The sequence below is a fragment of the Esox lucius genome, chromosome 10, assembly GCF_011004845.1.
Source record: "Esox lucius isolate fEsoLuc1 chromosome 10, fEsoLuc1.pri, whole genome shotgun sequence".
In the NCBI taxonomy this organism is placed as follows: domain Eukaryota; kingdom Metazoa; phylum Chordata; class Actinopteri; order Esociformes; family Esocidae; genus Esox; species Esox lucius.
This window is the reverse complement of record NC_047578.1, coordinates 15,562,333-15,575,330: the sequence shown is the minus strand read 5'-3', so window position 1 is coordinate 15,575,330 and position 12,998 is coordinate 15,562,333. Positions and strand designations below refer to the sequence as shown.

General features: G+C 40.6%; 1 protein-coding gene across 2 annotated transcripts in view; it reads right to left on the bottom strand.

Annotated features, from left to right (window-relative positions):
* The window catches only part of fam135b (family with sequence similarity 135 member B), a 41,358-nt gene extending 32,067 nt beyond the window's left edge, over nt 1-9,291 (bottom strand). For both annotated transcript variants that reach the window (XM_010873585.5, XM_010873586.5), the window contains exons 1-2: nt 8,897-9,291; nt 2,552-2,648 (exon numbers count right to left, since the gene is read on the bottom strand). In XM_010873585.5, the coding sequence (XP_010871887.2) occupies nt 2,552-2,628 (77 nt within the window). In that variant the 5' untranslated portion in view covers nt 2,629-2,648; nt 8,897-9,291. The remainder of the gene's footprint in view (nt 1-2,551; nt 2,649-8,896) is intronic.
* Between the last annotated feature and the right edge of the window lie 3,707 nt (nt 9,292-12,998).

The window sequence follows — 12,998 nt, the reverse complement described above, 5'->3', positions numbered from 1 at the left end:
ACAGCGTTCCCCATCAAAAATGGCCACAACGGCATGTGTGGAACGTGGAAGGAAACCTCCAAAGGTCCCTTTGACAGTTGGAGTGTAAATGAAAGTGGTTTTGCGTTAAAGAACATTGTGTCCCCTGAGACCCATCAGAAGGCAATGGTAGACACCAGAGCCTGCTGTGAACATAGACACGGCATCATTAGGGTCTTAACGAACAACAACCTCTTGAAGACAGAGGCGTGACAGTGAAGAACAGGGAAAAGATTTCAAAGGTCACTAAACAACTGAACAACTACAGTCTTCATTGTGGGGGCGGGCAGCCTAGCAGTTGAAGCGTCTACACAGTAACCGAAAGGCAGACTGCAGCCCAACTGCATTAAACCCCAGTTTAAGGTGTGGTAGCGTCAGAGTTTGCTGTGGGCAAAGGAAATACAGTATACCGCTAGTCAGTGTTGATAATATGCACTTCATCCAACGGACATTTTGAGCACATTTCCAATCTGTGGGAACGGTAATGAATCGTGGCATTGTCCTTGCTGCTAGGAAGAACGTCATAAACAGATGGTTGGCAGAATGCATGCTGGGTATCACACACCAGTTCTTTATTTGTCACATTAAACTCATTAAACAGATATTGAAATGTAACTATAAGTTGCTCTGGTTAAGAGCATCTGCTCAATCGCTTACATTTAAAAATATAAAATTGACTTCCTGTAGAGAGCATCTCCTGGAAACTAAAGCCAGGATTAACAGTCAAACAAGAATATAACATCAAGAGCAATGTTGAAGGTGACTAATTCACCACCCGTTAAGCTAAACTGAAAAGGTCCACACCACTCTTATCACCGTCTCCTGGTTGAAAAAAATCCAATGTAGACTTAATCAGTAGCTTAAATGCAATCACTTCTCTATAGGTCTTTTCTAAAATGTACAAATGAATAGCTTATTCAAGGCCATCTGTAAGATTTGAAAAAAAATGAACCGAAATGCCCTTCTTTATACATTTATTCCTTATCTCAAAATAGCAAATGACTGTTATCTTTACAATAGCAGACACTTGGACAGAACTCTCTCCATGTCCCTGGTCCGTGCTCCCAACAGGCCTCCCTCTGTGTTTCTGTTTAGGAGGAGAAACGTGGCAGACATGGCCGTCCATAAAAACAAATATATTAGTGCACTCAGGCTCGGCTGAGTAGGATTATATCATGAAAAAGCTTTAGCGTTCCCGGTCCGGTTTGTAGACAGGAAAATCAAATCCGGGGAAAAGCTGCCATTTCAGTTGGCCCGAACCACAGCCAAGAGGCCAGCCAGATGCCAGTTTATAATCTCTCCGCAGACACTGTATCTGTTCAGCATAAAGATTATGCTATTCAATAACATGGCCGTGACCGAAAGTGTACATTTGACTGGAGCCTATGTCTGTCCTCAAACATCCTACAGTGTGGCACAAAGATTACCCATCATACATCTCAGTTTGGGCCTCATTATCAAGATGACAGTGGTAGTGTAGGGGGCATGAGGAATACTATGAAGCGCAAAGATACATGTGGAGACGGCCAGGCCGTGGTTTGACCAACAGTTTTGTCACATTTTTACTGTCACTGAGCAAAATTCAAAGCTGTCGTGCAACTTGTTTACCGGCAATATGGTAATAGTTTGTAAAGCACTTTATGTACTTGAGTACTGTGATAATTATCTTCGGATGAACTACAAAGGCAGCCTATGTACAGCTGATGTCATGACCATCAGTCTCTCATATGTTGTCTTCACGGTTTAAGAACAATCTTTTTGTCTTACTTGCTCTTACGAATGGGTTTTTGTACGTGAAACACACACACAACTGTAGACAGGAAAATCAAATCCGGGGAAAAGCTGCCATTTCAGTTGGCCCGAACCACAGGAACTCAAAAACCAAAAACACTAGATAAGTCAAAAATATAACTTGTTTTATAGGGCCGTAAAATAGAATACAAGCATGTAGTAGAATGATTCAAAACCAGTTCTTCATCAGAACGTCATAAATTCCACGTGACATACCTGAAAAGCGCATATTTAGACTGTATCGTATATGAATTTCACAGAGCACCATGTCATTTTCAGGCCATTCAATAAGCCATTAATTGAGGTGATACAAAATGTTAGTGTTATTAAAATATCAGACTTTTAGTAACAACCTGTCCCTCATTTTAAAGTCAACCCTGTTAAGTTAACTCCTGCTTAAATTAGGGAAAAACATTGTGGTGTTTACTGTAGTTGTGGAAAACTGAGCAGTTTGAGCAAAACACATCAACTCCACCATGTTACCTACAAAAGTTAAGTTTTTTTTTGCTTTCAATTTTTACCATGATGCAATGCACAAAACAAGCTTCTATTGCCCTGTCAGAATAAATATTTTGATTTAAGATTACGTAAACTCTGTTAGCCACTTAGTTGAGTGTGCTCTTTATGGCGGAATGCAAAAAATATATATTTTTATGTCACATAGTTACACTACTCAAAAGACAGCTAATTTGGTGGAATGACCAAGTTACTTAACACAGGAGCACAACTCCAAGGAACTCACCCTCTCTGGAAGAGATCCACATTATGAAACTTGTGCAGCTCTACAGAAAACTCCAGCGTTCCCTGTACTTCAGACATGATATGTTCCAGGTCATCCCCTGCAGATGGAAAAAAGAATACATCATTGCTGTGAGTCTTTTGGGAGCCAGTGAGATACACACTGGCAATTAAGGAGGATACCTGGGTCTGGATATAACTGCTCCTCCGCACACACTTCTGCATCATTGTTTCTAATTAGACAAACAATGAGTAACTCAGGAAGCTTTGGCTGGATCCGTCCATCTCCTAAGAAGCTATTCGCATAGCCGTCACGCACCTTCTCGCATTAATACTCAGCACAGGACATTAAGGTGGGAGACACTCAGGATCAAGCATTAGAAAACAATTTTAAATGTATGGGATGACCAATTCAGCTACTGTATGCTTTTTGTTGTGATGTTGTTGATGTGTCTATGTAGATTAGAATAGTGTCTAACAAGAGGTGGGCAAAGTATGACCCGCAAGCCCATTTCATTTGGCCCACAGGAGGTTAAATAATATTATTATTATTTGTACAGTATATCTTGACGAGGCTCTTGAGTCAAATGATTGCCCACCCCTCCAATTAGTGTATGTAAAAGTAAGCATGTTGTCCTTATTAGGCCAAATCCTAAATTGTTGCTAGCATCATTAAAAACACTTAATGCAATTATAATAAAAGAATCTTGTGCATTATCGCAGTAGGCAGATTCGTAAACTAGAAAATAAAAGAAGATAAACGCATGTCTGTGTTTTCTCACTGTGAAAAATGTCAAATTGGACTTAATTGAAAGGATTCAGAAATCCTATTCAGAAGGTAAAGAGCCAGGGAAACACATTAATAAAGCTTTCTCCTGTACTGTACAGTGAGTCCATTATCCCACTACTGATGAAAACTGCCTAAAGGGAGAGAAGAGATGTGACATAGCTGCCTTCTGCTGACACGGCTTCTTGTGTCACACTGGCAGCTGAGGGGCCAAGCATACACACACACACACACACACACGCTGGCGTGCACACGACACACACTCCCCTGTGCATACCGGCTACTTTAATAAAGGTTATGAAAGCCTGGGCCTGAACACTACGCCCTACAGAAAAACAGTAGACTGCACCTCATTCAATCTCGCTCTCTCTCACTCACACGCAAACTAGCTGCTTGATCATGTTAACTGCCAGCAGTAGAATTTGGCTGAGACTGGATTCCCTCCTCTGGTTATATGAACTTCCGTTGAAATTGAGGAATACATTCTTGATATCTGAGGGCAATTCAAAGGCAACTAAGGGCAATTCAAACATCAAGGCACTTAAAAGTCTTCTGGAACGTTCCACTTTGCCTACTGGGCTGTCTAATGATTATGAAAATAACGATGTCACCAACAACGATGGCGATGACAAAAGGGGAAAGGACCTTGCCGTCTCCGTTTCTTCTCCGCCACTCAGCTGTCATTTCAAAGGTCACGGTTGATGTGAAAAAGGCCGCTGACTGTAGCGTGTTAGTCACTATAGCAAGGGAAGAAATGTGTGGGCCCACATGCACAGAGTGTACAAGCTGCCGAACAAAGGTTTCAAACGCTGAATGACTGGCACTGAACCGCACTGAACAGGTGCTGCTAGAGGCTGTCATTGTCACATTGTCCCTGACCTGCCCAGCTCCTGCTGGGTCAACTGCTGGTGGTGCTGCCTCGCCTGATCTCTCCATCCAATCCAACTGAGTTGCTTTATAGTCAGTTCAATTATGCTTTCTGTACAAGACAGGCCCAATGCACATCAATGGACAAAGCTATCAATAATGTGGCACAGTGAATTCCTGTTTAAAGACTTCAAAATGTTTCGTAAAGACAAAGCATTTTGAAGCTTTGAAGCCGAAGAAGTCAGGTTAAGAAGGCGTATCATGGATAAATACGCAATGTGCAATTGTTAGACCTGTATAAATGTAATATCTCTCCACAATTCCCATCCAAGCAAATGTAACAGCATGGACAGCGCCATTGGAGCCATCTCCATGTTGAGGTTCAATTTCAAATGAATAGGCTGATTCGTCCTGATGACCCGGTTTGAGTCACGATCTCACAACCACCTGGGTATTTAGGAAGGAACAGTGAATTACCCAGTTGGCTACATTTATATGGCAAATGCCTTTCATTATGATATCCATACTGCAAAAAGTTTTCTTCCATTCACAGTTTGAACTACAACAAGAAGTGATGCGGCAGGCTAGCCATGTACTGCCCTCGCTCATTAATAAGTTGGTCAAGTCGGTCAAATCCCCATAATTCCTTCTGTGTGCAATATTAAAATAATCAGGTTAAGGGCATAAAACTGGATATCTGGTGTAATAGAAGCAATTATTTGTCATTGTAAAAGAAAATATACATCCATGAATATTCACTGAGACTGCTATACTCCTATTGACTGCAACAGGGGATCCTTTTTTGATGCAAACAATCTCTAAAGAATCTGGCCTTGAATTTAGCAACTGCAATGAGATGAATCTACTCCAGCTCCGCTTTGGTGCGAGTGCAAAACAGATTCATTAAATCAGGAAGAAAGAGAGTTACATACTCATTTCCAATGGAAGAAACAGGTTTGAATTAGGTCAGAATATTAGCATCTGGAACGCATATAAATGCATGCACTCACTATACGTTTCTCTGGATAAGAGCGTCTGCTAAATTACATGACAAATGTAAATGTCCAGTATGCTATGCTCTTCTTCATTTACCATTGTGGTCCATGGGTTCTGAAGTCTAATTGCAAAAGGCCTTCTGATGTGGTGGCCAAATGAATTGCCACAACAACTGACCTTAGTTTCTTCTATTTAATTAGTGTAGCTCTGAATCTGGATTTTGTCCAGTTTTATGTTTATTTGATTGAGACAGTGGGGTAAAATAGAGGAGTGTTTTTTGTTGAAAGAGCTGCGGGTTGGATATCAACACATGGCGTACCGGTAGACAATGTCTTGATTGCCAAAATGATCCATTTTGATTTGTTCTAGAAAGCGATGGGTTGGGTCAGAGCCATAACACAAGTGGATAAAACAAAGTTTTGAATTGTTGTCAGAGATGAAATGTAAATCAGAGATAAAACAATATCCCATGACATCACAAATAACAGAATCAATGTAAGCAATGTACATAGCAAAAAGAACCTCAGAAGATTTTCGGTTTAAGCTGAAAGGCAACTCATGTGTTGCTGCTTATGAACAAATCCTGACATTCTGATTAGTTAGCTGGAGAAAAGGATTTATGTTCCAAAAGTGATACCTGATTACACAGACACACAATACATGGCTGAGCAAGGTGCTAAAATTGACCTCTACAAACTCCTCCACCGCAACTATCCAAACCCTTGGGTCACTGAGACGTTTGTTCACCTGACAGAGAGACACGTATCACATCAACCATAAAAATGACAAAACTCTTGTAGCATTCGTACTATAAACTAAGAGTGCTTGGTAGACCTGAAACGGTCTACACTCAAACCCTCAGGACAAAATTGGAACAAAAAGGATTTTAGGATCAGTCTTAACAACACATTCTCTGTATCACCTTAGGAAAACATTGTATCAAAAAGGATCAGCCCTAACAAAACCCTCTCTATTTCACCTGGACAACAAGAAAAAAGTATCTTAGATACATAAAAACAATGAGAAATGAATCTCTCTTCTGACCACATAATCCACCCCCATCAGAGCAATTACTATAAAAGGCGAAGAACCTGTCCTTTAGAATACATACACCATTCTGGAAAACAGCACTTGCTTTATAGTAAATCTTTTTTTTTTTTTTTTTTTTTGCTTTAAGATATATTTGCTTAAATGTTTTATGGAATTAAAAGGATAGCAGTAGGTCTATGCTGGAGGCTCATCAAGAACCTTCTGGACATAGTCTATACTATAGGCTTTAAATTCTGTGTGAAATACCCTTTTCTGCAAAGCTATCATCCATAGGAGCAAAATACAGAGTAAAAAGAGCTGCAGCAAACTGATTAGATACTGAGTCTGACTGTGTAACAGAGAGTGAGCATTATGGAAATCATGTGAGAGTGAACTGGGTGCCAAGTTCTTTTAAGGGCATTAGCTAGTGGGGAATGTACTGGACTTGCAGTTCTGTTCTGTGCTGATAATATCATCTTGTCTTTATCAAAATGTTCTGATATACCAATTCACCTAACAAAGAAATCCAACTGTATATATATATTATACACTGGTGTGAGTGTTAAGGTAGGAGGGTTAAGACTTGAGTGTGGCATCACTGCTGTCAACACACAAAGGCCCCCTGTGGACAGACTACATATTGCCCGGGGGAGGTGAACCTAGGTGGGATGAAGTCACTGGGAAAATCCTTGTTTTTACCACATCAGGAATCTGCTGTGGGGGGGTGGGTATGGGGGGGGGGGCTCTGTCCCTGCCGTGGTGCTCAAGAGAGTGGACTGTTCACCAAGCTGACAGCCGCATGCATTGTGCAGACAAAGCACCTGCCCCCAGCTAATGCAGATCATCAGTTATAGAAGTAGAGTAGTAGGAATGTACTGCAATTCACTGAATAGCACCCCTGACAATGGAAATGTCCGAAGTTACATGCATCTACAAAGGAACCTCACATTGTTTTATACATATTTATGTTGAGTATACTTTCCATTGTACATTATCCACAACCATATAATACTCTGAATTAATCATTGTTTTCTTAACTTAAATTTTTATTTTGTAAATGAGTGCATACATTTATTAGGTTAAGTGCATTGCTCGAGGGAACATAAACTCATATTCTATCTAGTTTTCTTGCTCAATGCAGTAAAGGTAAGTACATGTACTTTCAAAAATGTCCACTATTTTAAACCCTGCTCTATATTATGATTGCACGATGTCTGCAGAGGTAATATGAGTTCCTAATGATATGACACAGTGGGTTTGAAAAAAATCTGTTTTGGTCATTGAACTAGCAGTGACATGGCCCTAATCTGTTTAGAAATGTAGAATTCTGGATATGTGATGTATTTAGTGCGACGAACAGTCATGTGAAAACAAAGTACCCATACTGAGAACTAAAATTCCAACCACATTAATTGATAAAGGTAACTCAATTAATCAAATCACACAAAAAATGGAAATACTTCATGCAATTAAAATAATCAGAAATGCTATTTCCTTATGCAACCAAAACATTGCAGATTATTATAAAATAATCAGATGACAAGATCAAAAGAGCTATACAAGGCATGAAGTACCATGATTCCACTGACTGACAGATCATCTGCAAATGGTGAAAATTACCAACCACTGGCAATCCACTAGGAGAGATCGTCCCACCAAATTCAGGCCAAGCATTGACTGAAGGATGCTCACTGTCTTTAAAAAACCCAGGGTAACATCAAAGGATCTACAGGCCTCTCTTGCCACAATCAGTGTCACAGTGGGTGAGTGGGGGGAATGGAGGTTATGGAATGGAAGAATTAAATCAAATTGATCCTATTGGAATGCGTTAAGGGGACTTGAAGTGGCCCATGCATGCAAGAAAGCCCTCGAACATGAAACAGTTAAAGCAGTACTTTAAAGAAGATTGGACAGAGTCAATATAAGAGAATGATACACACAAAATAGCTATATAAAGTAATTTTAGCCAAAGAGTGTTAGACCAGCTATTGAAGCTACGGGTGTACTTATTTTGTCCTCACAATGAAATTGAATTTCTAATAAATATATGATTGCAAAGTATAATCTTTGTCAATTGTTAAATTGGGTTACCTTAATCTGTCAATAGTGTTGAAGTGACGATTACATTTTTGTCCAAATATGTAAAACAATATTAAAATGTTAACTTTCCATGGGATGTACTTACTTTTCACATGACTGTATCCTGAAAAGGTACACACAATTAAAAAATGTTACATTTTCCTTTGGACATTTCTACACATATTGGCACTACACTACAAACACACAAACCTGCATATGTATGTATACACACACACACACACACACACATACATCACACAGGCTACACTCAAGAGTTTAGTAATGCCCAGCAGTGGCAAGTAGTTCAATGATGGCTAGCACAGTAGATTAATACTCAGAGTATTATACACTGTTGCTCACACAATAGCCCTCTACGTCACCTTGAGGTCAGATAAAACTGACTGTATTCCCGAATGACCACTTAACAAGGGCATCAACATTTAAACCGCAACTAATAACGTAGCGGTCTTAAACAAGCTTGACAAATGCTGTTTCACAATACAGTGCAGCAAAAAGCAGCCAGCCCATTATATTCTCCGTCCGTCCCGTGCACTGCGATGGACAATGAGGATGCTTCTGTGTAAACCGTACCTTGTTCACTGATGCGCTGCTGAGAATCCTAACGTCCACCACTGGCTTTGGGTTCACAACCGACAGAGACCCTAGCCTTTATTAACCGCACGCGGATGTATGATGACTCCTGTGTATGTTCAATGTTTATATCGCTGTTCTAAGTTGCTGCCCACCGCTTCTCCTGCTGCTGCTGCTGTTGCCATGGTTATCCATTCAGCCTCTGTATCATCTTGTTCTGCATTGCACACCACTAGCTATAGCCTTAGCTTACGTTTCATATATCATGACAGCAATGTTCAATTAGTATAAGTGGTGCGCTTGGCCTGTCTCGTTTTTTAGCTTCGTGTTTATCCTCCGTCAGACGTTTGGCAGTCGTTTCGGGTGAATATTAACGGTCAGTATGCACGGGGTGGGCAGGGTGTCCTGCCGTGGCTGCTGCTGCGCACTGTGCGTACAATTGACGTCACCGCCGGCTGAGAAAATTCAGAGTCCACCTTATCAAGTCTTTGACCGTTAATATATAAAGTAGTCTAGTCATATACACTAGAGAAATATAGTTTAGCAAATAACGTTTGTCTACAGTCATTGAACTGTTAGACATGTTCCACTTTGTCCATCAAATGTGCCCCATACCTAAGTGTGGAAATACAATGTTTTACAATGTTCTGGTAAGCATAAGAAATAAGGAAGTAGGGGTGCTCGGGAAAAACCGAACTTGCCTACATTTTTTCCCCAACAGGTCTTATTTTAGCTAAACATATTTATAGCATTTGACGGACAGTGTTTTGAGCCCGCAACTTTTGGCTCCCCATCCAGGCGCAAAACCCACTGCACCAAGTAGGGATATTCAATATTGAAGCCAATATATTCCTACCCTTGGGAATCATCACTTGATCTAATATAGCCTACTCGTTTTGATGTCTCATATTTGGTCAGATACCAGTAATAACATTTAACTGTGACTGTGATCCGTAGATAATCAGTAGGTTATTGCACAACACATTTTAAAATGTTCAAACACTGTAAAAAATGTAAATTAAATTTCCAATTCTAGGCCCAGGATAAATCTCTTGCAGCATCTACCCAACATCATCCCCTAAGCATTTGACAAATGTGTAGGTGTGTAGATGGAGTCATGTGACCAGAAGCATCTTGAACCATCTGGCACCGGAATAAACACTTCCTGTAGTTATCTATATGTGCTGTTAGGACCTGCGGAGAGAAGTATGTGTTTATCTTTCAAACAGAAGTCCTGCGTTCAGCAAGGCCATCTTCAAAGCTTGCATTCAGGCTTGACTGGCTGCGTTAAAGCCCTCTACAATTTCAGACCAGATGACTGTTATAGTTTCCAGTTCACATGCTAAGCTAGGGTACAACAGATGTATATCCATTTACATAGGGTGTTCATTTGGTGCTTTTCCACTGAGACTTCCTCTTCCACAGTCTCAGATGGGAGGACAACATCACGGTGATCACCAGGAAAGCACACTCACAGATATACCGGTTGCACCAGCTGAAAAAAGCGACAAACTCCCAATCAATCCTGATCAGGCTTCACGCAATGATTATAGAAGAGTCCATCCTCGCCTCCTCTATCACTGTCTGGTTTGGGTCTGTCAGCCAGCTGCAGGGGAGTGAACAGTAATGCATTGCACAGTGCACAGACATACCCTAAACCCTCCATCGAGGACCCACATGACTCCAGGGTAAGGAAGAGCATCCTGGTCGTTCACTGTTCTTAGAATTCTGGAGAGCAGGTGGGCAATACGATTCAGTCATGCCCAGTAATCCCTGGCACCTGGTCTCTTTCCCCATGTTGCGGCCCTCAGCAACAGTTCATAACTTACATGACTATGCGAACATGACTATGCTAACATGACTATGCTCACCCCTGCCAAACTGTATGTGAACTAGATAGGTGCATTATATTGCATTATACGGCTCATCTTCATGCCAGTATGTTGACAGGAGAGTCCACAAGAGAGAGACAAGGATTCTGTGTGGATGTAAGGTGCTCACCCTAATCAAACAGTATAGGACAACAATCGTTGCTGTTATTTTGGGAAGGGGTGGTGCACAAAGTGCTAAAGGGCGGCCTGCTAATAATCATGACACGTTTGTAAGATTGCTCTCATATTTTGAGTGTAAGATAAAGCAGATTTAAAAAATGAAAGTTTTTCATAAGCTTTTTTTGTGCCAGTAATTCTGGAAGCCACTGTAATGTGTATCATGTATTATCTTCTGTTGCATAGACAGGACCAGTCAGGATTTCTTCAACTGTTTGTCAAACCGTAACATCATAATATGCTTCTTTTGGCAAGCCGCACACATTTGTCCACTCTAAAAATAGCTCCAGCATTCCCACAATGCACTACGCACCTGCAATTTAATAAACGGAAAGAGACATCCATTAAGGGACAAAATAAAAATTTCGTTCTTGTAATTTATACTTTCCAGACAAGTCAATCTTATTTGTAATAACATTCAACAACTGTTATTAAGTTAACTTCAAGTTTTTAATAAAAGTGTCCATGCTGTGTGCACGCCACTATCTCAGCCAATTATCTCACATCTTCAATATGCAATACTGCCACTTCACTCATTCCATGCAGCTGACATGCGGTTACGTAAATAATGGTATAGTTGCCTATATAGTTTTCTAGGTAATTAATTTGAATACTCACTATTTCTTTTGCTGGGACACACAGGACCGTACCGGCTTACTTTCCCCCTCGCTTTGGACCCACGTCACATCCCTGACCCAGATACAACTCCTGAGTTTGAACAACTGATTTTAAAACTGAGTATAATGCCCACCACAAGCCTGAGTTTGAACAACTGATTTTAAAACTGAGTATAATGCCCACCACAAGCCTGAGTTTGAACAACTGATTTTAAAACTGAATATAATGCCCACCACAAGCCTGAGTTTGAACAACTGATTTTAAAACTGAGTATAATGCCCACCACAAGCCTGAGTTTGAACAACTGATTTTAAAACTGAGTATAATGCCCACCACAAGCCTGAGTTTGAACAACTGATTTTAAAACTGAGTATAATGCCCACCACAAGCCTGAGTTTGAACAACTGATTTTAAAACTGAGTATAATGCCCACCACAAGCCTGAGTTTGAACAACTGATTTTAAAACTGAGTATAATGCCCACCACAAGCCTGAGTTTGAACAACTGAGATATATTCTCAACTCGCTGTTGGAAAATGCCCAGAGAGATCCTCTCCATTTAGGACAGACAACACCGGGCTGCAGGCAGGCAGTTGTTTAATGTGACTCAATAGGTCATGAGGCTGCTAGTCATGAGTTCTGGGCTGGCTAAATAATCACAAGTCTCTCTCCTTTCTCCTTTCTGTGTCTGCACTTTCATTGAAATCCTGAGTTCTCCATTACCTAGCTGGACATAATGCTCTACCCGCTGTAACACAACTTAGTGGTGGATTCAGTCATTTATAAGCCTTTTCAGATTCACTACAACATCAAATGCTTTCACGTTAACACTGTGGTGTAGCTACAACATCATTATTTATTCATGCCACGTAGACGCACCGTAAAAAGAGTATCTTGTCTTTTGTCCTTTTCATTACTGGTTGTGGTGGGCTACTGTCTATCAGTTGACTGTTAGGAATCTTTCTCAATTGCTCAATAGGATATACATATTTTTTTTAAATACTATTTTGTAAACACACAACACACCATCTATGTCTCCTTTTCCATTACAAACTACATGTGCAATTCATCAATTCCTTCTGAACCAGGAGCTTTAATAAAAAGAAAACACAGTATAGCGTTATTTTTCATGCACACTAAAGGGCCCACACTATTATGAAATACTCTTTCCTTGTCACTCCACAGTGTCCTAGGGCATCTATATCCTGCTTCATAATTATTAACAGAATTACATAGCCAACACATATCATTAGGGGGAACAGTGAAGGAGGGGGGGAGCTGGGGGAGAGGGGGGGAGTCAAAAGATGTAACGGGAGGAAGCGCAGGCCTAAAGGCCTCTAACATGACTTTTAAGTGATGGTAATAAAATGTAGTTTTTGTTGCCACCTCCCGAACAGCTCCTGTCCAATGAGAACAATTTGAAGCAGGTTTTATGTG